We start from the raw sequence: 27808 nt of genomic DNA, 5'->3' as shown, positions 1-27808 counted from the left end.
CATTCAAGCACTTGAGCAAGCTCAGACTTCTGTAAGGTCTTAAGAATTTCACGCATTTTATTAATGTATACCTTTTTTATAATTTATTTAATTATTTACTTTTAGTAATCCAATTTCTATTATCTCCTGACTATTTCAAGGAAAGCTAAGTTCTAACCTTTAAAAGATTTCTCCATAACATTCTGTTTTCCTGCCCTTAAGTGCCTCCCACAAATACACGTGTGTACATCTGTGCACGTGTATAATGTGGGGTAAGAATCTGGGTGGAATTTCTCATAGGAAGTTTTAATAGGAACTTCTGTCTGCACAGCACAGTATATATACAGTGAATGAAGGAGATAACGCACAGGTACACATATCTACACATCTGACAATTTTATAAGAATTAATTGGTTAGTTTAGAATGCTAAAATGGCTCCCTGAGGATTTATGAGCTAAGAATGCTCAGGGGTTTAGTGTCCTGACATCTCTTTAATTAGCGGTCTCCAAGATCTCACACTAAGAAGATGCTAAGCCAGTGCCTTCTGTCATATCTCAAGAGTATCAGAAGGCTTGGAAGCCACAGAGGAAGATGAATGTATTATGTCTGTGAGCTATACAATATGTACAAAGTACATTTTTCTTACTAGTAACAGGTTAGGACTTTTTGCTGCCATTCCTGCTTTGATGGTGATGCAGTTCTAAAAGAAATCCTAAGAAAAATCCAGCAAAAATGGGTGAGGTAAATAAAGATGCCGTTGAAAAATACTTGGAGAACAATCCCCAGTTTGCCAAGGAGTATTTCGACCGAAAAATGAGACCTGAAGTGGTGGGAAGCATCTTTAACGTGAACCCTGGAGATGTGAAGGAAGGAATCAGCTTCAAAGAAATGTCCCGTCTGGAGGAGAGTAACATAATTTTTGAGTTGGTATCAGAACTTCAGGATGAGGCATGTGTTATGGAAAAGATGGTGCACAAGGTCCTGCAGAGGCTGGCACAGCTGCTGGCAGCTGATCGGTGTAGTCTGTTCATTTGTCGCTCCCGAAATGGTACTCCAGAGGTAGCCTCCAGGATTCTTGATATCACTCCAACTTCCAGCTATGAGCAGAATTTGGTGAAACCAGAAAATGAGACTGTTTTTCCTCTGGACATTGGGATAGTGGGATGGGTTGCTCATACCAAGAAGTTTTTTAATATACCTGACGTGACAAAGGTAAGTGACTTCTCTTGGAGAATGGGGTTCTGTGCATTCACTTCTTCCTGCCCAGAGTTTGAGGTAAAAAGTTGTTCTTCAGAAAAATCTGAGACAGAAATCCAGACCAATAACATGAGAAAAGCATCAGCAGAGATGGCTTAGAATCCAATAGAACCACATAAAGTTGCCTAGTTAGGTGTTTTCAGTGTCCTTGCAGTAGTTGTAATGTCAGTGACTATAATAATGGAGGAGAGTATTAGATTAATAGAGACCATTAAGTACCTGAGTTTCTGCTGAACAAGGCAGGCTTGTATTCTGTTTTCCAGTATGGGCTTGCAAGTGTTCTCTGGGATCATTTCATGCTGCCATGCATGCACCTCTGAATCATTTAATTTGCAGCTTTTGTAATGAAGATGTATCTTTATTAGTAAGTGAACGAGGACAGAGGAAGATGATGTCAACATACACGTTCAGCTTTATGTCAGTGCTTGATTTAAAATGGGTTTGATTTTGAGTATGTCTGGATCCAGGGCTTTTGTTCAAAACCATCTATAGAAGAAAATTATTGAGTCAGAGCTGTTCTGACATTTTTGAGGTTCCTGTTGAATATGCACTAAATCACCTTCTTTGTTTAAGGTGCTGATAAGAGTTTATTTATTACATTATTTATTTATTTTAGTTTTTATTATTATTATTTATTACAAATGTTAATTAAAATGGTGAGTGACCTAACAAAAGTGAAACATGCATGTGTGAGATCTGCTTTAGAAACTGCTTTGAAATACATGGGGACATGTAGTTCAAACATGCTTTGAATTTTAAGATTTCCTTAAAAATAACTAACCTTGCATCATCAAATGCTGCCATCTTCATTTCTTTTTAGTCCTGTGTTGAACATAATCAAATGGTGCTGAGATAATTATCAAGACAACAGTCTGAATTCGCAGTATTTCCTATACAGCCAAGTTAAAATTTCAGAATATTTAAGAGATAGAAACCACTACTGTGTCCTATGCTCCATGCAAATAATCAAAATATTTATACACTGCAATTAACTATGTTTTGCAGGAGGTAAACAAAAATTATCTTTTATCATGCTAGAAGTTATAAAGGGCTACTTTTAAAGCTTAGAAACAAGTGAATGCTTATATATAGGAAAATAACATTCCAATATACAGTAAACTGCCTCAGATGTAAGTAGGAATCACAGGGGCAAACAGAAGACTGACTGATTTGAGAAAACCATCAGTTCATTTTCAACTGACCACTAATATTCTTTCTTCAATGGCTGCTGTTCTGACAAGAAGTGTCTGATTTATTGCCTCTTACCACCACATGGGGAGATTGGAGGATAATCTGTCCAAGTTCATAAGACTGATTACATGAGAAAAGATCAGGAGGATCAGGGAAGATGTGCCTCCTATCAGACACTGCACTGCTTCTTAATATCATTATATCAGAGGTGCCCAGAGCAGGGCTAACCAAATATTTCTGTGTTTGCAATAGGATTTGTTCAAAATTTTGTGACAAGTATTATTTATACATGCTTAAGTAAGATAACTTTTCTGTCCATCTAATCCTGCTAGGTGTTTTTTTGCTCAATAATTTACGTCATCTGAGTGTCTGTTACTATTCAATCATTCTAAGGTAATCTTTACTTAGGCACCCATTTACACTCTTAGGATTACTGAGGTCTATGCCATTAGCCACACATTTAAAAATGCAATTCAACTAGGGTCTCATTAATCTAAATTTGGTAACTAAATATCATTGGAATATTGACAGTTTATTACATAACTGCAAAACTCCCAGAGACTTCTCTGGAACCAAGGTTTGATATTTAAAAACAGCCCTAAAGATCTCAAAAACATCAGGATTTTCATTCTTTGTGTACAAAAAGTCAATGTCCAAGTTCACACTCCTCACACAAGCAGATCTCCCTATTATGTCACCAGAATCTTTATCTCCATAGCAAACCCAGAACTGCAGCTTGAATCACTAATGTTTAAAGCATATAATTAGTCCATGGCAGCAGAAATATGCAGCCACTGAAGTCTTTATCACATTTTAGAAAGGATAATTATTTTTCAGTTAACTACATATACACTTCAGTCAAACAAGACTGTCTGCTATCCACATTAGGAACAAAAAATGACAGGAAGAGTTAAGCCAGAGAAGAAATTTTCCCCTAGTGCCTTGTCAGAATACAAAATGCACAATGATTATCTTTAGTTGGCTTTAGTACTTTAAAAATATTATTTCTATCCCCTTTTTACTGTTGACACGGTCCATATCCAAACAGCATAGTGTTTTTTAAGTCTTAAGTACATGACAACATTGACAAAGGCATGGTGTGACATTTTCACGCTTCAATCATTACCCCTTCATAACAAAAGTAAATGCAATAAAAGATCACAACAGCAATAAATCATTGAAAAATAAATTACTCCACTTTTAGTGCCTGGTAACCAGTTCTTTAGGGATTATCTCCTTCTAACTGGAAAGGTACCAATAAACGTGAGGAAGCTCCTCATCCTGACTAATGCTCCAGAAAAGAAAAGCAGAGGGAAAGATACAGACCTTTGATAATTAACTTAGTAGTCAGTCTCCTCCCCACAAGATTATGGACCTGTTGACTGTGAGAGCTAATAGTGTTTAATCCAGGATTTCACAGCTGTGAGAAACAGGAGGCCAGGCAGGACCATTCCCCTAATAATTTGTCTTACATTATTCACAGTGTATAGCAGATTATGTGCCTCAAATATTACAAACTAAAATAATAAGCTACAAAAAAATTGACATGTCCATTAATATTCTTTTAACAGTAACTGATAACACAGACAACATTATAAAGGAGAATACAATTGCCTTACATTTTTCTCCAAGACATTATTTCCAAATAAAACTAAGAACTAAAAAATACTTCTACAAGGAGTATGTATTTTTTGGGGACTCAAAATCTCACATTCTCAGCTTGTAAGAACCAATAATAAAGACTTTATATATTTGCTTTAATCCATAACCTATTTAAATTATTGCACTGCTCCTTTCAGTTCAAAGGTATTTGAAAACAAGGATTTAATTTAGGACTGGAAACTCAAGAAAGAATATTGTTTGTTTTAGTTGAGTATAAAATTATAAAAATGGTGGGAAATGCTTCAAAAGAAGTGAAGGCTTTTGGATTAGATCTATAAAGGAGCTGAAGTATTTTGATGCTGAAGAAACAAGTCATCATTTTTAGAGGTCTTGCACTGCAATTCATGACTCCCAGTGAAGTGAAGAAACAAGAGACCATGGGAGATTCCAACTGAGATTAAACAGCCAGAAGAGTGATTGTTGTGGCACCTAATTTAACCACTGGAAACCCATGGTACAAATCAACTTAAACACATCTTCAAGTTGCAAGCACTGGTATCATCCCTTTGTAAGCTGATCCAGCTTCAGAATAGCAGCTCTACACTTTAACCCAAGAGTGGGAGAGACTTTAATTCCAGGCCTGTCTAAACTGACAGGAGTTTCAGATTAATGTGGATGTTCTGGTCCCCAGACTCCAGGCTGTCTGAGGTAGCTTTTTGCATGGGAAGAGTATGCACTGTAAATGTTAATGTATGCTCCTCCATTTTATCTTATCTTCATAATAAACACCAGATTGCCAGAAACTCATACTCAACAAATATTAACTGAAAAAATTGAAACACATTCCAATCTTCTATAATGGAAAAGATTTAGTCAATTTACCATAATATTTTAATGAATAGGAATGCTTTCCTATTCATTGTGCCTTCCAGAAAAAAAACCCAATAAATTCTTTCCTTTATTTACTATTCTAACAGGAAAGTTTCCAAAACTGAAGGAAAAAAGTATATTAAAAATGAAAATTAAAAGCTCCCTTTTATCTAATTTTCTTGTTTCATGTGAAAAAGCAATTAATATAATACAAATCCAATTTCAAGAAGTCACAAAATAATCATTACATATGGCAAATAACAAGCAAGCATTTCAGGGACATAACTCTAGTCATCTTGACAATAACAAAGTCAATTTGTTCTGTAATGCTAGTGAGTTGTATCTTAAAATAAAATTGACATCCCTGACAATATGTAATTTTTGGAGTGTGGCCCAAGAAAGGGCCAGGTAGATGGTATGTGTTTTTTATTTTCTATTCATACCCAATTATATCATTATGAAAGAAAAACATTTGTAAATTGAAATTAGGTTAAGTAGAAGTAAGAGATGAAGCATTATAACACATTATTATCACCTCCCAAGTGGTTAAAATTTTGAGAAATTTGAGCCAAATGCAAGACAATAAGTGGAAGAACAAATAATCAGGAAGAAAATGCTGTAAAACTACCAGAGAGAAAACCAGAAACACGTGGAGATGATGCAAAGAAATATGTACAGTCTGATTTCATCTACCCAAACCAGAACCTCTCACCCAACAGGAGCAAAATAGTCATAACTGCAAGGGGTCACAGTAACCCCTTCTTCCTCTGTGCTTTACAAGGGGAAAGAGGTGGAGGAGGACAGACATCTGCTGTCTTGGCCCTATCTCCTCACCTGCAGGATTAAATCTTACCCTTGTGTGCTGGGTCACTTCAGCCTCAGACAGCAATGCAGGGAGCAGTGGCTGGACAGCTGCTGGACAGAAAAGGGCCTGGGGGTGCTGATCAGCAGCAGCTGAACAGGAGCCAGCAGTGCCCAGCTGGGCAAGAAGGCCAAGGGATCTGGCTTGGATCAGAAACAGGGCGGGCAGCAGGACTGGGCAGAGATTGCTGCCCTGAACCAAGCACTGGGGAGGCCACACAATGAATCCTGTGCCCAGTTGTGGGCACCTCATTACAAGAAATATATTGAGGTGCTGGAGCATCTCCAGAGCAGGGTTACCAAGCTGAAGGAGGATCTGGAGCACAAGTCCTGTGAGGAGTGACTGAAGTAGCTGGGGGCGTTGAGCCTGGAGAAAAGCAGGCTTAGAGGGGCGTTATCAATGTCTACAAATCCCTGAAAGGTGGGGGTCAGCCTCTTCTCCCAAATAACAAATAATAGGATAACAGGAAGCTGACTCAAGTTGTGCCCGGAGATGTTCAGATTGGATATTAGGAAACATTCCTCCATCAAAAGGGTTGTGCTAGCTGGTTGTGCTAGCTAGACTCTGGTGATGGCTTTGCAAATCCAGGATATATTGCATACCTCAGGGCCTTTGAAAAGAACTGATCATTGTAAATTAAATGGCTTGGAATCTCAACAGTAAATGGAGCTAGTAGGAAATGTCTGCAAATGTACTACAGTTGGGGAGTTAGCAGCAGATTTCTTTTCCATAATTTCTCTTTAAAGTCTATTTTGTGATTTAACTGAGAGCTGAAAGTTCAAAACATTGTTCTAAAAGATAGTTTGATTCATAAGATCAGGCTCAAGTAAACTAAGTGTCCACATTTATGTAGTCATGGAAGCACCAAGATGTTCTTCTGGCTCTGGTACTGCAGACCACATTTCTTGCTGATTCTTCTATGAACATGATTCCTTAGATATTGTGAAGAGTGATTTTCTTTGGAAAAAAAGAAAGCACTTATGTTCCCAAGAGAAAATATTTTTACAACTCTCTTGGAAATAAAGGCTTCAAAACTCCTAGAAATTATGTAAAAAATATCCACTAATGAAAAGCCTAAATCCAAGCACAACATTTTGTTTGTATGTGCAAATCATGGGAGACAGGAGTTCTTGTATGTGCTGTGGGAATGCTGCCAATTCATTAGAAGGTATTTTTATCTTTCTGCTTCACACTGTCTAGGCACAGGATGGCTTGTGATTACTAAACTTTCTGTTTATTAACAGAGACTTGTATTAAAATGTTTCTATCCTTTGCAAAAATTGCATGACCAAAGTGCTTCTTCTGAACACTTCTGATCACTGCTGCTTCTACCCTCATTCTGGCATTATTAAACAAAGTAAAACACAGCAGCTGAATCCTGCTGATTCATCTCACTTGGTGTCTAGAGATCCCTTTTAAGTGTTCAGAAATCCAGGAGTGTCTGAAGTGTTTATTTATTCCTTCACAGGAATAACACAGTACCCTAAACCCAGGAACCTGGGCCTCACTAGGAACACTAGATGCCCTTAGTGACACAGAGGGACTTCAAAACAGGGTCAAGTTACCTGTCTAATTTACTGGGTTTTCAATGGCTAAAACAGTTAGAAATGCAAAACCTGAAGCTCAAAACCACACCCAAGTCCAGAATGGTTGTGTCGGTAGATAATACATCCCACAGAAAAACAAATATTTCCATGTAATTACATACTTGTTTAGCAGGCTGCAGGACAGTATTTGATTTTCACACAGAAGAGACAGATTGCCTGGCATTTTCTTTGGATGTTTGTTACAGGAGATGCCCCTATGCTTTTCTCTGAGAAAAAAAAGAAAATAACAACTCAGGCAGTTTGTTGGAAACAGAGAAAGCGTCCCATTTTCACAAGGACAATATATTCAAAAGTGGCTACATTTTCCAGGAACCTAAATGGAGCCTGATACATTGAATGAGATTTATGGGGATGATTTATGTCTTTAAGAGAATCATTTCTCTGTAAGAGAGCCCAGGGCATAAATACAATATTTAAGAGTTACTTCCAGACATTTAATTTGTTTCGCTGAAATAGAAGGAAATATAAAATGCAAACATAAAAGATGGGCTGCCTAGAGATTATGAAAAACAAGGAAAAAGCCCAAACCCTAATATTTTGATGACATAAAAAAATTCTTTCTTGTTAGAGTTGTATATGTCATAAATTCAGCCTATACTAGAAACAATTGCTAGAGGGAAGAGGGGCAAAAGAGAATTAAAAGGAAAAATCTAAATAACAAACAATTTTAGTTCTAGCACTTCCAAGCATTGTCATGCTTGATTTTATAACCTAGAAAATGCTTATTTGTTTGGGGTTTTCTTTAAGAAGCTTTATGTATACTCTATGAAAGCTGAAGTTCCATGATGTGGCATCCTGCAATATTCTCCAGCCTGTCAGCAAGGAGGACACCTTGGGATGCACCAGGCACATGGCAGCTGCCTAAGCTAAGGCAGTAATGAACAGCAGCAGTGTGTGCAGCTCTGGGCACAGACATGCAGTATCAGAGAGCTGAGTGCTCATCTCTGGAGAGGTTTGAGTACTGACATGTTAGCAGTGAATTGTGAGGGGATGGAAAAGGCTCTGTGAAGACAGTCTGGCTATTTTAGTTGCTTAGTAGAACCATGGCATTTCTCAGTATGCACATCTCAACAGATTTCAAACCTCTAACTCATAACTCACCTCATTCAGATGTACTTTCTTAATAACATAACAAAACATAACAACCCTTGACAAACAGATTTCCCTGGAAATGTTTAAATCCCTTTTTTATTAAATTAAAGAGAACACGAAAGCCTTTGAAGAAAACACCAGTAATTTCTTGGATATGAGGAAATAAATATATGAGTTAATATATTAAATAAATGAGTTATACATGAAGCATGAACTAGCTTCTCAATATTTTTACATTAAAAAAATTAAAATAATAGCTTTTGCTAAACCCTCTTCAGCATTTGGTTTTGAGGATGAAAAGGTAAATATGGAGTATTGAGTTGTGGCTCATTCATTAGTCACATGGCCTTACTCCCACAGGATCACAGATGCAACAAAAGCAGCTGTGGTCCTATATCCTATACCTATATCCTCTGCTTTCACCAGAAGAGCTGTAGAACTGGGAGCAACAGGGATGGGAGGAAGAAATAAGAAACAGGTCAGCTAGGGGAATACCTGCTGGGGATGCTTCTCTGCCATAAGTATTTTATACAGGACAGAAGGTACTTTTAAATATTGTATGAGGGAAACGCATAATGAATTTTATTTACTGAAATAATACAATAATAATAAATATTAACACAGATATGAAGTAAATTCTCTAAAACGCAAACCATATAGATTAGTTTCCCAGGCAGCCACAAGATCATGTATTTCCCATATTTTTAATTCCTCAGCATTATAATAAAGACCTGCACAAAACTTGGTTTCATAGGCTACCTTCATAACCAATGTTTCAGTTAAGCTTGTACATATAACTCTGCAAGATCAAGTTAAGTAATGATAGTGGGTTTTTCCAAGTATGAACCTGCTTCACTGTGAAACAGTGCTCACAGCATTGCAAACATCAGTTAACAAATAAAAGGATCATTTCCTCTTGGCATGGTAATTGTTCTGCATTTAACTTGTGATTTTTTTCCCCCTTTTTTTCAGAACAACCATTTTTCTGACTTCATGGACAAAAAAACTGGTTATAAAACAGTCAATATGTTGGCAACGGCAATTACACAGGGTAAAGAGGTGCTTGCTGTTGTGATGGCACTCAACAAATTAAATGCCCCTGAGTTCTCTAAAGAGGATGAAGAGGTAAAATGTCACACAATAACACAGCTTTTAGTTCAACAAGTAGTTTGAGTGACTCTATATCTTAATTTAATACTTTTGTTTAATTTTTGATCTTTGTCATTTTTAGGTATTTAAAAAATACCTCAACTTTATGTCTTTGATGATAAGAAATAATCATACGTCATATCTCCACAATATCGAATCACGAAAAAGCCAGGTATAGAAGCATTTTTTAATAAAAATAGTTCATTTTCCTCTGAAAGAATTATCATTCCCACTATTTTATAAACTTGCAATCTTATAGAAGTAAGGATACAATCTATCTATTCTTTTTAAAATTTGTTAACAGTGATGCACTTAATAATTTCATTCTGGAATGCCTAGGATTCATATGTTTATGTTTTCTTACTGTTCTGAACATTATCCTCCTTCTCTTTTGTTGTAAATAGATGCTTTTGTGGTCTGCCAACAAAGTATTTGAAGAGCTAACAGATATAGAACGACAGTTTCATAAAGCACTGTACACTATTCGAATGTATTTGAATTGTGAAAGATACTCTGTTGGTCTGCTGGACATGACTAAAGAGAAGGTAAAAACTGTTTCTCCTACTTGCTAGAAACTCCTAACCTGAAGCCTCCAAGACACAAAGTTCCCATGCTTTCTAACTCTTGGAGATAATTTATTTAAAACCTAACAATGTTACAGAGATTACATGCAAAATATAAATATCGCAAAGGATACGACCAAAATAAACATAAAGGCCAATTCTGAAATAATTTTTCTTATTCATAATTCCACACAGAAAGGGTGGAGGTGCAGGTCAGATTATTGCTTTAGAAACATCTACCTGCTAAAAGAACAATTAAGCTGTGCAACTATTTAGGGATAAGATTAGCCTGCAATTAGCTGGCAAACACTTCTTGTCTGGAATATAATTACCAATGTTTTCTTAATACTATCTGAAATATGACCATTGTAAGCTAAGTAGAAATAAAAATCAAAATCAAACTGTAATACACAGATGTGATGTTATCTATGAACCCAGAACTGATTTGTTTTTTCCTTTTTCCCTGTGTATCATTTTCTCAGGAGTTCTACGACGAGTGGCCAATCCGGCTGGGGGAGGCAGAGCCTTACAAAGGCCCCAAGACACCTGATGGACGAGTGAGGATGTTCATTTTTCTTTTTATGAATCTTAAGTTTGATACTGAAGTTCTACAAGTCACCTAGATGTTTTTATATTTTTATTTAGGAAGTCAACTTCTATAAGATTATTGACTATCTGTTACATGGACAAGAAGAAATCAAAGTCATTCCGTGAGTATTCACTGGCAGATGATGAATATGTGGCAATTAAACATTTCTGGGATAGAATAGAATGCCTACATCATAGAAATAAATTAATTTCATTGTCTCTCAAAAGGTCGCCTCCTCCAGATCACTGGTGTCTTGTCAGTGGATTGCCAACATATGTGGCTGAAAATGGTCTTGTAAGTTCATAGCAAAACTAAAAACTAGCATTTTAAATCATCTGACTGAACAAAAAACCCCCCAAACCTCCCCATGACCAAAATTTTCTACAAAAATACTATGATGCTTCCAGTGAAATAATTTCAATCAGTATTTGGCTGCAGGCAAAGCATCAGCACAAATGGTGAAAGTGGCAGGATAATTTCTCTCAGATTGTGATTATATCAGAGGAACAATATGTGTGTCTGATGTCACTTTCCTGGTGTGCTAAATGTCACAAAAAATGTCAAAGCAAGAAAATCATCACATGCAAAGTTTTAAATTTTTCTTAATTTCCTATATCTTCTTGCATAGACATACGTAATTCAAAGTCAGGATGTATGACAGCTATGGGTAACCCTGTAACATTTTTAATAGAGCCCTTAGTACTCATTTATTTCTAGAAACCCCCATGCCATTTTAAACTGGAAGTGATTTTCTTAAGCACTATGCTTTTGCACTGTGAGACACTGAGGGACTTTGCTACAAATGTTCCAAAATTATGTCTGTTAGAACAAGCACATCTAATTTAAGAGGAACAGTTTTAGTTTCTGTAGCTAGCTAGGATGCTTTCTATTGCTGGCTTAGAAAATAAATATTCCTTTAAAAATTATTAGACCAAATTTTGATGCACATTATATTCCATTTCAACAATGTGTCATTTTCTTTATGCTGTAGATTTGTAACATGATGAATGCACCAGCAGATGAATACTTCACATTTCAGGTAAATTCAGTAATGTTAATAATTATAAATTTTGTAGAAAAATATTCTAGTGCTTGTCATTATTAGGTTATACAGATAATTTTATAAATAATTTCTCATTTGATTGTGATGCACAAAAAAAAATTTTTGTTACATTGCTTATGTCCATAGCTGTATTATTTCTTTCAAAGAAATACACATTTCCTGGTTTTTGGTTTTCCTACAGAAAGGACCAGTGGATGAATCAGGATGGGTTATCAAAAATGTCTTGTCGTTGCCTATTGTCAACAAAAAAGAAGAAATTGTGGGAGTTGCAACGTTTTACAACAGGAAAGATGGAAAACCTTTTGACGAGTATGATGAACAGATCACTGAAGTAAGCTTAATAGGATTAAAGGGTTTGAGGAGATATGTGATGTTAAAATATTGCAGTAAAAAGTCATTTTTATATGTCAAAATTTTTCAAATAGGCCATATTAACATCAAGCCAATAGTCTATCTTCTTCACAATGCAGTTTCTTAAGAATCTGAGATTTTATCTTGCTTTATAAAACTGAACATTTTTAAGTGATCATTTACATTCCAGCAATAAACAAAAGTTGCTTATAATTTTACTTTTAATCCTTTGACTTTTTAATGATGGTCAGCATGTCCATGTGACCATGGGAGCTCACAGAGCATTCATAATCGCATGCACTCAGGCAAGGTAAAATGCTACACAGTGTACCCAAGTCCACCCACTTGACTTAAGCTTCATAAGCCTCAAAGTCCTGTATAGAAAATGGGAATATTAATTACTTAATGAGCCAAATGTCATTAGAAGCTGTGAGTGCTAGCAGAACTGGCTGAAGGAAGATAAAGGCCTCTAACAAGTAGAGTGGTACCTTGCTTTTCAAAGGGCACTAACAGAAATGGGACTTGAAGAAAACTAAGTTCAAATTTTCACGTTCATTCTGTTGTCATGGCATCATCTCTGCTTTACTTGACTTTGTTGCAGACTCTCACACAGTTCCTGGGGTGGTCTGTTTTAAATACTGACACTTATGACAAAATGAACAAACTTGAAAACAGGAAAGACATTGCTCAGGAAATGCTTATGTACCAGACAAAGGCCACCCCTGCTGAAGTTGAATCTATCCTGGTAAGTTTCTGTCCACAGCCACAAAATTAAAACAGGACACTTACTATACAAAACCTGAATTTTCTTACTCTTTTTCATTTTTAGAAATACAAGGAGAAATTGAATGCAAAAAGTTTAGATGAATGCGATCAAAAGGATCTCATCAGGATTTTGGTAAGTCATTAAACTGAAAATTCAGGGGATGTATTTATATCACAGAGTAATGTGCCCTCATCATAGAAAAGGTTGTGTATGGTGAAATCCTGATGAATACAATCAATGTCAGCTATCAGTTCCACAGGCTAGATAGAGTTGATTTAGCAACACATCTTCACCCTCTTCTGTCCTTCTTTGTGCAGACCCCACTGCTACCCAAAGGAAGCATTCTCTCACAAATGTACATTAAGACACTTGGACAGTCACAGTCACATAGACATTTTTATATTAATTAACATTTAAATTGTTACATTTCTCAAAATATTCATAGGGAAAATGCTACATCTATAACTGAATTTAATGTATTTAATTCTGAAAATAAAAGAAAGGAATATTTTTTGTGGTGAGGATACTTGCATTGTAGGTAAGAGAATGTAGGCAGCAGTGTCCAGTGGAAAAAATTTACTTTCAGATTATTTTTTCCTGCATTTCTGTAGGTAGAGTGGTCTAAAGACAGTGACCTGTGACTCCACAGAGACAAAACATATTTGGCCTAATGAGTTCTCTGCTCTACTACTCTGCTACTACTAAAACAAAAATGAGTTTGTAGTGCAGTCCTCTGGCTGCCTTAGTACTTCAATCTAGAAAGGCATTGTCTTTGAAAGAAAGCTCCTATTTTTGCCCATTTAGTGTACTTCAACAGTCCTGGAGCACATGAATTGCCTTACTTTATCAGAAAAAGCCTCAAATTCAGAGGAAAGATGTGCTCTGAATGAAAACACTGAATGAACTTCCACTGTTAATGGATCAAAACAGAGCTAGGTTGAAGGAAAAAGGTCAAAATACACACAAATCTGTTGACTTCCAGTACCAACCACTTGACATGTTTCCTCCTATTATACCACATTTGCTAATGTACACATAGCCATAGGGAAAAGATCTCCTTAAACTCTTTTTAGTTATGTATACATGCATGCTGGAATGCATTGGTGTTCATGTTTTACTGGCTTCCACACAACAGATGCTCACACAGCTTGCAAGTGGTGAAAAAAAATATCAACAGACAGTGTGTAGCTTCACATGCCTTTTAAAGGAAATTTAATTTAGCAGCATTCAAAAAATAATAGACATTGTAAAATTTTCCCATGGGTAGAGCAAAACCTGATTATTCTGATACAGGCTTTAACTTAAAAAACATAATACTGGTGTGAATTTTTAAATCTACAAAAGCCAATTTGTTCTTTCAACATTGTGGAGTCACAAATTCAAAGGTCTAATATCTTCTGCACTGCCAAGGCTACATGCAAGTGCTTTATCCTATTATAAGACCTGGAATCCCAGATAACTAATAGGATAAAGCAGGTGTTTCTACATCTGATGATTCACCAAGTAATGGGTCTTAAAACAACACTGGTCTAGGTTTCTTTGTCCTTGATCTCAGATCTGCGCAGATATAAAGGAAAAACCCAGGGAGAAGGAAAGGGATGATCAGCCTTATTTGTTGAAATATATGCATGCATTCAGTTGTATTTTTCCTTTATAAAGAGAAGATCCTTTATAGACTACTGAGGAGGGAGTAATTGTGATAATATAAGCTATTTTTGTGTTGTATCAGACTTCCTTGATGAATTCTTGTTTGGATTGGAACACACTCTAAAAAATCAGATGCTGCTCTCTCTAGGCTTTGAGAGAGATGAAGAGTGCTAGACAACAGTTCACTAATAGCACTATTACCAGTTAGGCTATTCAGTGTGACTCTGTATCATATATACAAAATAGGCAATTTTAGTTTGGCTGAGAAAAAAGATTAATGTAGCCTTGAGATCAGGCTAAAAGTGGGAGAATCATGGGATTTTATACCAAGGAAAACAATTTCCAAGGACCAAGATTTCTAAACTAAGGAAATGTTGAGAAGGTTACAACACATTTTGTTGGAATTCAGAGTAGGAATTGCCCAAGGGTTTTATCTACTAATTTTGAGAAGAAAGCCAGCAGTATCATGATTGTATTTCATAATTTAATATACATTAGTTCATACTGACACCTGAGACCTTTGAAGACATAATAAGCATACGGTCCTTGAACAGTATTTCTACTGAAGAAAATTAAAAAAGCTTTTCCATCTTTGTTCTTGACAGAAAACCCCTTGTTTTTGTTATTTCCTAACAGAAAGAAGAATTACCCGATCCAAAAGATTTAGAACTGTATGAATTCCGCTTCAGTGACTTCCCTGTTACAGAGCATGGCCTGATAACTTGTGGAATACGACTGTTCTTTGAGATAAATGTTGTTGAAAAATTCAAAGTCCCAGCTGAGGTCTGGTTTATTTTTCTTGTTTATATTTACTTTTAAATAGAAGAAAAATATCTGGTTTTACATGCTTTAATCTAGAAGTAGGCAATACTGAAATATTAATGGTATGTTTAACAATATTCCATTCTCAATGAAACATATTTGTCAGAAAAACATCAAATTAATCCTGCATTGTGTAAGATAGGTAAGGAATTAAATCCACATGCATTTATGTTAGAAAAATTTGCTGTTTCTATGTTTAATTTAATGAAAAACATTTTTTTTCAAAGAACTTGCAAAATTTTAAAAAATCATTGTATATTCTAGAATTTCATAGTATATTCTAGTTATTTAATGGGAGTTCCTTGGTTCTGTTTCAATTAACAGCTGTCTGTTCCCTTTTGTTCCCAACAGGTCCTTACAAGATGGATGTACACAGTCAGGAAAGGTTATCGGGATATCACTTACCACAACTGGAGACATGGATTCAATGTGGGACAAACAATGTTTACTCTGCTGATGGTAATGCTGCTAATATTAACCCCAAATTCATTAACTAGTAGTATTCTTTCAACTCCAGATGGAAAATTCAGGAAGACACATGCTCAGAGTTATCTGTTCTCTTTTACAGACAGGAAAAATAAAGAAATACTATACTGATTTAGAAGCCTTTGCCATGGTTGCTGCTGCTTTCTGCCATGACATTGATCACAGAGGGACCAATAACCTGTATCAAATGAAGTAAGTATAAGTGATCAAATATAAGGAAATGTGCTCCCTTTAGTGGAAAGCAAATTTTAAAACATCAAAACTTGCAAGAATATAAGGTATCTATTCCATACTCATCTGGCATGAATAAATAATTATGCTACAGAAGATTTCTGCCCCAGAGCACTTCAGGCAGCTGAAACACAAAGACAAAATGCAAAGGCAGAATCTTAGAAGGATCTCCTGAAGCTGCAATCCATTTTTAAGACTCTAGCTTTTTAAAACTCTAGCAATGCTTGGATTGTAGCAGACAGAGCTTCATGTGCATGAGGACACAAAGAAATTAGTAAAGTAAATTAAAATCTGTAATTGGATTACTTTTTCAAGACAGGGCACAAGCACTTTTCTGGAAAGTGATTCAAGATGTGATATAGACAGTCTAGAGTGAAACAGAATTTTTTTCTGTTTTCCACTGTCTAATTTGACTAGTTCAGCTGTTCTTCCCCACACTCAGTTTCCTGATATAGGTCCTCTCCTGAGATGTAATCTCCTATGTTATACAAAAGTCTGAGTCAACAAGCTTGAGTTCTACTGCTGGGTCCACAGGCCCAGAAGTTAACACATCATGAGGTTCAAGCTTTGCAATTCATGCTGTAATACATCCTGAGAAAATAGTCTAAAGGATTTCTTTGTGATTTTTACCTTGTTTGTTATGAAAAAAAAAATTAATTCACTTAAATTTTCCCTTGTATTAAAACATTATGTATCATGGTGACACTCACTCTTCTCCTGAGGTGTGAACACCCTACCATTTAGTATTTTATGTGATCTGCGTGGGCTTGTTTCCATGTGCTAGCCAGAGAACACATTTCTTAGAATGTCATCATACATTCTTAGAATGTATCAGAAGATTACCATTTTCTGGCTAGTTTCCACCAACCCTATCTCCAGAGTGATTGATCCTACCCTTCTGACCCTGAGTCCACTGCTCACATTTCAGTCTTTTCAGCCTGTGTGCTAGAGCAGTGACGCAAAGGGATTTTCTGATTATTCCCAGGGATTCTCCAGGTGACGTAGGAAAGAGAATGACAGATCCTGATTCTTATTCAATGGACTGCCTCTGATCCAAACAAGTTTAAAGAGGGTTGTAATCTTTCCACTGTGGTCTTCCCTAGATGAAAGCCCTCTGCATGAGGTCATATGCAGTAAAGCTATTTATAGAACTCATCAGGCTTTACCACAACAGTCCTAATCACATCAGCAAATAGGGGTGCCATGTAGCAATCCACCTTGGATTATCTGGGAAACAGAGCTATAAACCAAGGGAAAAAGGAGGAAAATACACTTCCAAACATGTAGACCTACCTGGAGCCCATGTAAGTAGGATGCTTCTGCCTTCATCTCAAAACCATAATCTGATGTAGAATTTCCTCTTCTTGAAGCTTAGTCCAACATCAGCAGAACGCTTTTAAGACCTGTGGTAAAACAGAACAAACTTGAGCTATCAGGACTTTTGCTGCCCATAAAAAGGCAATTTTGGGGGAGTGAAGTAGCCCAAGAGCATTAGAGGAATTAAACTCCATTATTTTGTGTGGTGCAAAACCAGCACATTCTGTTACTTCAGATTTAAGATACAGTTGACTAGAATCCCAGGGCACACAGCCCAGTCATTACAGACGTTCTGGAGCCATGCCGGAGAATAAACACTAAAAGATGGATAAAGGCTACTTTTAAGGTACCTAAAAGGAGCATAGATTAAACAAACAGCAAAACTGAACACGCAGGACAAAACGAAGCCATATTTTAAATACCAAAGTTTTTGAGTTTTGAGGCATCTAAAAATGACTTTGACTTTAGTGGCACTGACACCCAGCGCTCTCCAAGTTCCATCATTTCACAGTTACAAAAATTAAGGGAAGCAAGTTGGGGTTTTTTCTCTGCATCTACCAATGGGTAATTTATACAGATTATACTATCATACCAATAATATGAAACCTGAATAAAAACTATTGCCTTCAAATTATATTTATATATATTATGCTCTAAATAATTTCTTATTTTTCCACAGGTCAGCTGCTCCCCTGGCAAAACTTCATGGCTCTTCCATTTTGGAAAGGCATCACCTCGAGTACAGTAAAACCCTGCTGCAAGATGAGGTATGTCATGGACCTTCTGTTCACATCAGTCAACACTGAAGATCCAATTAAGTTACAATGTTCCAAATTTCACTGGGTGTCATGCATTTCTCTAGGTCCACATATGAAATGCTAAAATTCAGAAGTTTAAGAAAAATTCTTATGCATTTTCCACTTTTAGAGAGGCATCAGTGATTCTGTCCTGGGACAGATTCACGTCAGATAGAAAAGATTCTCCTCTGGGCCTTGCTAACACTCTTCAGGTTTTTTCTGTTTGCACAAAACAGCTGGTATTGAAACCAATGCAGAAAATGTAATATATATATATATATATATATATATATATAATCTTGTCATTAAGCGGCTGTGCCTGGTTTATGAGGTCTGAATTCAGCTGAGGAACAAAAGATGTTCATGGAGAGGCCCTCAGACCAAGACCCGCCCCACATCCGACCTGGTTAACAAAGCCGGGAATGGCAGGCTCTGCCGCAGCTCCGTTCCCGATGTCCCTGCATGGGCAGCCCTCCCCAGCTGCCCATCCAGGCTCAGCCCCCCCTCAGGGTTAACAGGGCCGGGAATGGCAGGCTCTGCCGCAGCTCCGTTCCCGATGTCCCTGCATGGGCAGCCCACCCCAGCTGCCCTCCCCAGCAGTGGGGGGACGCTCCCGCCGCACCCCCAGGCTCAGCTGCCCCTCAGGGCCCGGCTCCTCCACTGGACACCGGCCACCCTGCTGCCCTTAGCGCCGTCAGGCTCTGCCCGGCTGCTGCAAAACACACTGTTTACACTCTCTGCCATGTATTTTGGAGGGTGGCTTAGCAGCAGGGCATACACATATGCACCCCTTCCATCTCTTGTTTGCAGCAGAAGGGCAGGCGCCCACTTCACCCTCATTTTCCACTTCTAATCCCTGTGGTGATGCTGTTGCTTGACCTCATAAGGCAAGGCCACGGAATAAATCCTTATGCTAAGCAGTAGCACTGTGTTAATAAAAAACCTAAAAGGTTTATGATATGAAAACAAGCAAACCTTTCCCTTTATTGATGGCAATGTACTTTGTCAAATGTGAGATGCCAGGGCCTGACTCCTGCTCTGGGGCAGAGCATTTGGCAGGACCTCTGGAGGCTCTCACCAGCATCACTGTGCCTTGGATCATGCAGGCCTTGTGTCTCTGTTAAAGAAGGAAATAAAATCAAGACACTTTAAAAAATGCTGTATGATGGTCTCATTCCCTTTGCCTGAGGAAAACGACATTGCACGTACTGCGGTAGATCCCACACACTCCTGCAGGCAACTGTGCCAACCCAGTTTAACAGGAAGAAGAGGGGAACTGGGAAGCTTTAAAAAAGTTAGGAAAATTAGGTTAATGGAATGTGAATTTTTAATTTTAACACTATTTTAATTTAAGGACTAGTCTGCCAGTTTTGTTACCCTATTTGAGATAATATGTATAGTACAAACCAAAGACAGTATTATGAAAGGAATTGAAATCGTAAACTTTCCACCTTGCAGAGCTTAAACATCTTCCAGAACCTAAATAAGCGCCAGTATGAAACCGTTCTGCACTTATTTGAAGTTGCAATAATAGCAACTGACTTGGCTTTGTATTTCAAGTAAGTACTAAATTCTGTATAACTTCCTACTGAAAAAAATCAGTCCTATTGAATGTATAACTGTAGTTTTTAGTTGTTTATTTACAGCATACAAAGATATTTATATGCAGAGAACAGAGCTCTATTTATCATTGCCATTGAGTCTAACTCTTGCAAAAACCAAGATATTCTCAGTTGGATTATAAGCTTTCAAATTAGAGAACGCATGAATATATATAATACTTAGTAGATAATACATTTAGTAGGTCATTCTAACATACTTTTAGTTACAGCAAGCACTGTATTCCAGAAGTCTGCATTCAATAGCCTAATTGTAATGTTGTGTGCATGTGTGACATTTAATATACCATACAACAGATACACAGAGTAAGCAGGAGCATGCTGAAAATTAAAACATCCTGTCAGACATCCACTGTTCCCAGTGCTAAATATGCCAAAGACTCCAAATTTCAAACTATCAATTCTGTTCTTAAGTTAGTGAATTAGTGCGCTTTAATAATGGGTATCTTCCTTAAAGATATGTGAAGACTTTTGTTTTATGACTGGGACAATTTAAAGACAGAAGACAGGTAAAAATTCAGGAAATTGCTTAATAGCAGTTATTAAGATTTAGAGAAGAGTAATTCCATTATTTCATTCATTCAAACCACAAAGTAGAAGATTTATGAAGCAGTAGCAAGACAGGCTTATGTTTTTGATAGTTCTTTTCAGTCAGGTCTTAGTAACTCAGGATTTTTGGTGGGAGGGAGTGATAGAGCATCTATTAGTATTTGCTTCACTTTTCCCAATTCAGTATGTTACAGGAAGTAACGAACGTGTAATGCTAAAAAATAAGAATGTCACCCCAAAGAGTTTAATCTGAAGAGGTAGGAAATTGGTTGTTTCTTTGTCAGGAACTCTGACATACTATTTCACATACCAGTGGTATGTAACAAAATCAAAGTGTCTGGGTTACCTGAAAAATTTCCATTCAACAGCAGGGAAGTATTACTTTGATACTACTATGACTAGGATGGTACTTGGAAAAAGCAAAAATATCATAAATAAGATTTTATATTTTATTTTTAATGCAGGAACTCACATTCAGTAATATATGCTTTCTTGGTTTGTTTTAACAGGAAAAGAACTATGTTTCAAAAGATTGTGGATGCAATTGAAAAAATGGAATCAGAAGAGCAGGCAATTAAGTATATATCTATCGACCCAACGAAAAAAGAAGTCATCATGTAGGTGGTTAATATTTTACTCCTTATTCAATCAATTATCTAGGACTAGATTTTAAAAGAATTTGGGCTGCTAAACATGCAAATTCAGACTTAGTTGTTGTCCAATGATGAGCACAACCATCATTTTAATTTAGAGACTGATGCCTAAAATCTTCTTAAAATGTGCAAAATATTAATTCATTTGGCATCTTAAATTCCTTAACACCTAGACTTTTTTTTTTTTTTTTTTTTTTTTTTTTTTAAATAATCATCCTAGCACTGGATAGTTAGGGTTGGTAGGGACCCCTGGAGATCATCCTGTCCAACCCCTCTCCCAAGGCAGGGTGACCTAGAGTACATTACACAGGAACTGGTCCAGGCAGGTTTTGAATGTCTCCAGACAGACTCCACAACATCCCTGGGTAGCCTGTTCCAGTGCTCTTCTACCCTCAATGAATATTTGTTCTTACTCACATGGAGATGGAACTTCTTGTGGTTTAGTCTATTGCCATTGCTCCTCACCTTGTTATTGGGCAGCACTGAAAAGAGTCTAGTACCATCTTCCTGACACCCAAAACTATACTCCTGTTTTGGATTTTGTTTTCAAAGGGCTATGATGATGACTGGATGTGACCTGTCTGCAATAACCAAGCCCTGGGAAGTGCAGAGTAAGGTAGGTACTTTTGAAGTAGACAATACTGCATTTACTCTTTGTTTTATTACCCATTTGGTGCATGATGAATTAAAAAATTAACTTATTATTACTTGATGCATATTTAAGTACCTTCCAGAGCTTCCAGTACCTTCTTTTCTTCCAGAAAAGAACCTCTACCTTTCTGTCACTGTGAGTGTAGGTGGTCAAACACTCTGCAGCTGTCAGCCCTTCTCCACTTGTGCTTCCACTAAAAGTGGCACCGCTGATTCTGGCAGCTGTTCTAGCTACCCTTAAATATCACTCAATTATTTCTTTGCTAGACAACTTTTGCTACTTTCCAGCTATTTTTAAGGCACAGGTTTAACAACAGTATGGTTTGAATTGTGTCTATTCTGTAGATCTTGGTGCCATTGCAAAGCAGCTTAAACACACAAAAATTCTGTAATACAGAGTGCTACATAAGTACTTCAAGTGCTCCAGTATTATTGACCATCCTGCTAAAGCTCATCACTTAGCCTTACAGGAATATTTTTTAACAAAGCATAATCAAAATACAACTGCAAATACTTGTTCTTTTAAGTTATACACATTACAGGTATTACAAGATTTATGTTGCTAATGTTGCCTTGTTTCTGTAGGCAATAACCTGTTATTTACAGCATGCATCAAAATATTGCTAGTGATAATTTTGTGGGAAAAACTTTAGGTACAGCAGAGAGTGTCTGTAGGGCTTTTCACATTTTATGGAAAGCCTTGTTCTATTTATTTAAATTTACTATTTTCTGCTCACAATTTCATTGAATTGTACCTCTTCAGGTCGCCCTCATGGTCGCAAATGAATTCTGGGAGCAAGGCGACCTGGAACGAACTGTGCTACAGCAACAGCCTATTGTAAGTACTAAATCATTTCACTGTGTTAAGCAATATTAACTGTTATGAAAACACTGAATAAATAATGAACCATGATGCTTATGAGATCACTATGCCAAAAAGCATGATATCTACATATTCCAAATTACTGCTCTTTTGTTCTAGCCTATGATGGACAGAAACAAAGGAGATGAACTACCTAAGCTCCAAGTTGGTTTCATAGACTTTGTGTGTACATTCGTGTACAAGGTAAGAATTTTGTTTTGTTTTCCTGTTCCAGCAGTTCTGATGGCACAATTAGTGATAAGAAATTGCAGTAAAAATTCCAGACAGCAGCAGTACTCTTGGTCACAGGCTGAACCACTATCACAACCACCATAATTTTTCAGTATTTTGTTACATCAAAGAATTGTTCCCATAGAATAAATTCAAGAGATGTGAAGCAAATTCATAAAAGAGGAAGATCCCAGTGAAAGTTCAGGGTGAGGATTTGTTATTGCCTGGAAAGACTGAGTTACAAAGTCCAGCTTGATTCTTTCTAGTCCCATTCAATATAAGCAAGCAATGTGGATAGTTAGAGAAAGCAGTTAATAACACAGCATAGGGAATATGAATATGCAATATTTGAGGCATGTAATATGCTGTTTCTTTTGTAAGGCACTGAAATGACTACGTTCTTTATCCCTGTCTGGTTTTTAATATTATTAAAAAATGACAGGCAAAAATGTGATGTGATTTTTTAATATATTCAGAAATATCCCCTTCTGCTTGGAATATATTACAGGATAACAGACTTTTTAATTGTATCCTGATAGTGATAATCATATGATAAAATACCATGTATCACAGTTGTATTATATGAGTCAGGCTAATCGTATGTGGGATTAAGGAAGATATTAAAATGTGCAACATATAATTTCAGTATTTTCCTAACAGACTATGTGCACAATAGGGCATTATAATCCAAACACAGTATTTCCAACAATATGCCTTGGAATTAGATGTAATAGAATAATGAAATGTTTTCTCAACAGTATTTCTACAATTTCAGACCTAAAAATTAATCAGTGCTTACAAATTTCTAATTTACTAATTTCAATTGCTTGTACAGGAATTCTCAAGGTTTCACAAGGAAATTACACCTATGTTTGATGGTCTTCAAAACAACAGGGTTGAGTGGAAAACACGAGCTGATGAATATGAAGAGAAAATGAAAGCTATTGAGGAACAAAAGAAAAAGGAAGAAGAAGCAGCTGCCCAGAAAGGTTAAGTAACTTCTTAGGTTTTCATTTACATATATTTTTATGGCAGCCAACATATTCTCTCTCTCTCTCTCTCTCTCTCAAATTCACATATGCAGTCCAGTTGTGCAATATTAAACTTTATGCTAATGGTATGCAAGTTCTGAATCAGCCAAATTAGGTTTATCTTTACTTGAAAGAGAAGTAACCTTTAAAGACTACACAAATCCAGTACACTGACCTCATTTCCTGAACTGCAGAATTATATAATATGATCACCACAAAAGTGAAGGGAATGCAACATTTCTTCTATCTAAAGACTTGAAACTGAATGTAATTAAACCCTTGCTTATCTGAAATACAAGATATGTATCAAAATTCTGCGTGGCATTAGCCTCAAATGTATTCAGGTGCTTTGTTTTCAGTTGAAAATGAAAAACATAAGGGAACAGAGTATGCATTCAGAACATAAAAAACAGTGACAATCCCCACTTCTCTTCCAAGTTTAAGATAAAGCTTTTGGCTCTAGTTCCCTACCACCAGTTTCTTGGCTGAAATACACTCTCTCATATAACAAATTCAACATTAATCTTCCAAAGACAGACCAAGTCCTAAAATTGGAAGCATGGTTCTGCATAGCATAACCTAGAAGAGAATCTGATTTTATAGAAACTTGAAACCTGTCACTCACTTGAGTGAAATGAGTCAGTTACTTTTATTCTTTGTATTGCATGTGGAGCAGCAGCTACAGCTCTGCCAATTGATTGAGATGACTGAACAGGTTCAAAGATGAAAAAAACCCATGTGTGATTAAAATAGTGTTATATGGTCAGGTAGTCTGAAGGAGAAAAGTTAGTTTACTCTGTGTTTCACACATCTTTAAAATATAAAACAGTTCTGAATAATTTGTTAATCAGTATCTGTGGCAAATAGGTGAGTATTATTCCCATTTCACAAAATAGAAGCTATCCAAGGCCACCCATCAAGTTATTGTCAGGGTGTGTAATAATTATAGGCTCCTGTAAAATTGATACTAGGTTACAATAAAAAGTAAATATAAAAAAAAGAACAAAAAAAGTTGTTGCAAAGTGGTGTAAGAAGTCCTGTAAGTTACATGATTTAATCAAAGCAGATTTTTGAAAGAGTTTAATAGAATGAGTCAAATATTTTGGTCTGCTCACAGTGTGATACTATCTACACATATTTTCACAAAACTTCCACCCTCCTACTTGCTCCCAAGTTTATTTTCAATTACACTTTCATTTTTTTGAAATCATATAACTTTATTTAAGATTCATTTATTGCTGAGAACTAGCTGGTTGTCAGTATGAAAAAAGTACTTTTTCCTTACACTGGAACATAACCATCTGATCTTTACAGAAATACCAGCAAAACAAAACAAAACCTGAAAAGTTTCCATTCAAAACCTGGCACCTCCTTACACAGCTTAAAACCTCCTTATACATTTGCTTTCTCAGCAAAGAACACTACCAAAAAAAGTTACCAAAGTTAGATCCAATGCTGCTAAGTACAAGCTTCTTAAATAAAAATTAAATAATCAGTTTAGGGAGAGTCAGTTATTTCTACTCTCACTTGGAAGTTAGGACCATTCTATATCATTGGTATTTGGAATCAAGTGTTTTCCTCATAGGAAAATAGGAAACCTTACACAGGCAGGCATGGACAGACTGATGTGCAGAATCCAAGGATCTGGCCTTTGCATATCATAATTGGCAACACAAAACAAAAGGGAATCATTCTGAGTCCTTTAAAAACACGCACTGGAATGAGGCCATGGGCATTTGTGAAGAACAGATCTGACCCTGTCAAATCAAGGCCATGTAAATAGATGGGTTTGTTAAGTCAGTTCATACAAACAAAGATTTGATACATGCTGAACCATGGTGGTTTCTCTAGAACACACTGACCTGGCTATTCTTAGCCATCCAGTAGACACAAAATAAGCATGTTTGCTGAACCACTACAGTGGAAAGTTCAGAACTGAAGTAGAGCAAAATACAGTATTAAACTGAGAAAATCAAATACATAGTTAGTAACATAGTGTTGATTATATCCACAAATTACAGAGGGTAGGACACTGATCATGTGACATGTTTCAATGCAGGTGGAAAGGGTCGAAAATGACCTAGTAACATGGTGATCCACAGCTTTCAAATGTAAGTTTTAATTCTAATATTGGTATCTTACCTTAAGTGAATCTGGAAATGCAGTTTATTACATTGAAAGAATCTTAACTATGACCAATGAACATCTGTGGCATCATTTGAGAGAGAGTAACAGAATCAGTAGCTGTAAATAAAAACATGAGAAGTCTCTCTCTCTTAATTAGTATTTACAAAGGGATTCATGCAGGGTTGGAAAAAGGTTTATGCAGTTAGGTCAAATTAAAGTTTTTGTATCATCTGCTTCAAAAACAGATTCACAGATTATATTGATTCAAGAGTTTCTTTCTTTGGCATGGCTTGCATACCTCAGTTTTGTATGTGTGGGACAGTCATGTATTTTAAATACTGAAACTTTCCAGTAAGAGTGGTTCAGTGTGTGTTTGGTCCCTTGAGAAATGTTGGTATCAACTCCTACACTATATACACATATGTATTTATAACGTGTCATTGTTTCTTATTCCAATATCCCAGACAAGCAGTGAAATTTCAGACAGCCAAACATACATAATATGCATCAAATAAAAGCAGCACTCCATAATAAGGAATTAGAGCAGCAAAAATTAACAGAAAATACTTATTTTACTTTCCTTCCTTGTTTTTTAACAGAAAGTGCTGCCGGAGGTGGTGGAGGTGGTGAAGAAGGAAAATCCAAAACCTGTGTAGTTTTGTAATTCTTTGTCTCAGACACTGTTCCTGCTCCAAGAAATGACATCTAGAAAGAACTTCAATGAGCCCCAGTGGATTTCTGCTTTGCATAGAATAGTATAGATCAATCTTTTAATCCTTTTAAACACTTGCCATTTGTTGGAAATAATTTTTAATGGATTTAAAAACTGGTTACAATTAAAAACTGGAAAAAATAATGGTGCAAAATGAGTTAACTGTGTGCTCTAGGTATTTTTTCATGTCACTCAATTTACATACAGTGCTTTTATTAAAATCTGTAACTTCTACACACTGTCCAGAAAAAATATAAATAATTTTGACAGATGTTATATGAAATTACTAAATGAAACTTAAGATGTAAAATTCAAACCAAAAATTGCAATATTTGTAACTTTGATATTTAGATTTTTATATTATGTGTATTTCCTTAATCTGTAATTCTGTCATTTTCCTTCATTCTCAGTCCTATATAAAGTCCCATTTCTTTCACTTTAGGAATGCACAACACAACTCCCTAGCTCTTATCCATAAAAAGTAGGCCCATGGTACACTGATTTTTTTCCAAAATTACCAATGATAAATCTGTAAATTATAGCCATTGTAGCCTTTTGATCACATGCAAATGGCTCTCCCACAGTTCCTAAACTAAGCAGCTTTTATTGTAAAAATGTAAAATAGCAGACCACAAATGTCATACTTTACACACAAGTAAAAGTTTACTAAGATACATCAGCATATCTACAGCAGGATCTGCCTTCAAGGGCATTTTAAAAGCTGACATACTCCCAGTGCATCTCTTTCAAAATGCAATAAATTAAAGCATTTGAAAACCAATTAATTGGAATCAATTTAATCTTCTGAGGGAGAGCAAAGCAGAAGTAAAGCACATCAAAATTGCCATTACCTGTGCTTCTACAAGATAACAAGAAACCAAGTAGACAGAGTGCACACAAATTAGCTCTTCATGAACACTGACCTTCCCCCCCAAGCCTTGGACCAAGTCCACTCCGTACCTTCCACTCGGGAAGCCAGCTCCTCCATGGAGGAGGCCAAATGGCCACTATGTCAGACACACACCTGAGTATTCACTGGAACCAGTTTCAAATCTAAGGAGCTGGATGTCAAATGCAACTCCTGCAATAGAGAAATTCAACATTCAGACTCAATCCTGCCACTTTTCCTGC

The 27808-nt window shown here is 36.4% G+C and overlaps 1 protein-coding gene across 1 annotated transcript; it reads left to right on the top strand.

The window, feature by feature from the left end:
- The first annotated feature begins 712 nt into the window (after window positions 1-712).
- Window positions 713-26987, top strand: PDE6C (phosphodiesterase 6C). Its single transcript, XM_005481220.4, has 23 exons — window positions 713-1192; window positions 9434-9586; window positions 9693-9782; window positions 10015-10155; window positions 10656-10730; window positions 10819-10883; window positions 10990-11056; window positions 11754-11801; window positions 12007-12156; window positions 12778-12921; window positions 13006-13074; window positions 15226-15372; window positions 15763-15870; window positions 15980-16089; window positions 18125-18212; window positions 19701-19801; window positions 20920-21027; window positions 21616-21679; window positions 22478-22552; window positions 22697-22780; window positions 23643-23796; window positions 24617-24623; window positions 26569-26987. Exons 1-23 carry the CDS (start codon window positions 713-715, stop codon window positions 26627-26629), a joined length of 2589 nt encoding a protein of 862 aa, XP_005481277.1. The 3' UTR covers window positions 26630-26987.
- Window positions 26988-27808: the final 821 nt, after the last annotated feature.

Source organism: Zonotrichia albicollis, chromosome 7 (assembly GCF_047830755.1).
Source record: "Zonotrichia albicollis isolate bZonAlb1 chromosome 7, bZonAlb1.hap1, whole genome shotgun sequence".
Taxonomy (NCBI): Eukaryota; Metazoa; Chordata; class Aves; order Passeriformes; family Passerellidae; genus Zonotrichia; species Zonotrichia albicollis.
This window is presented reverse-complemented; position numbering and strand designations above follow the sequence as displayed.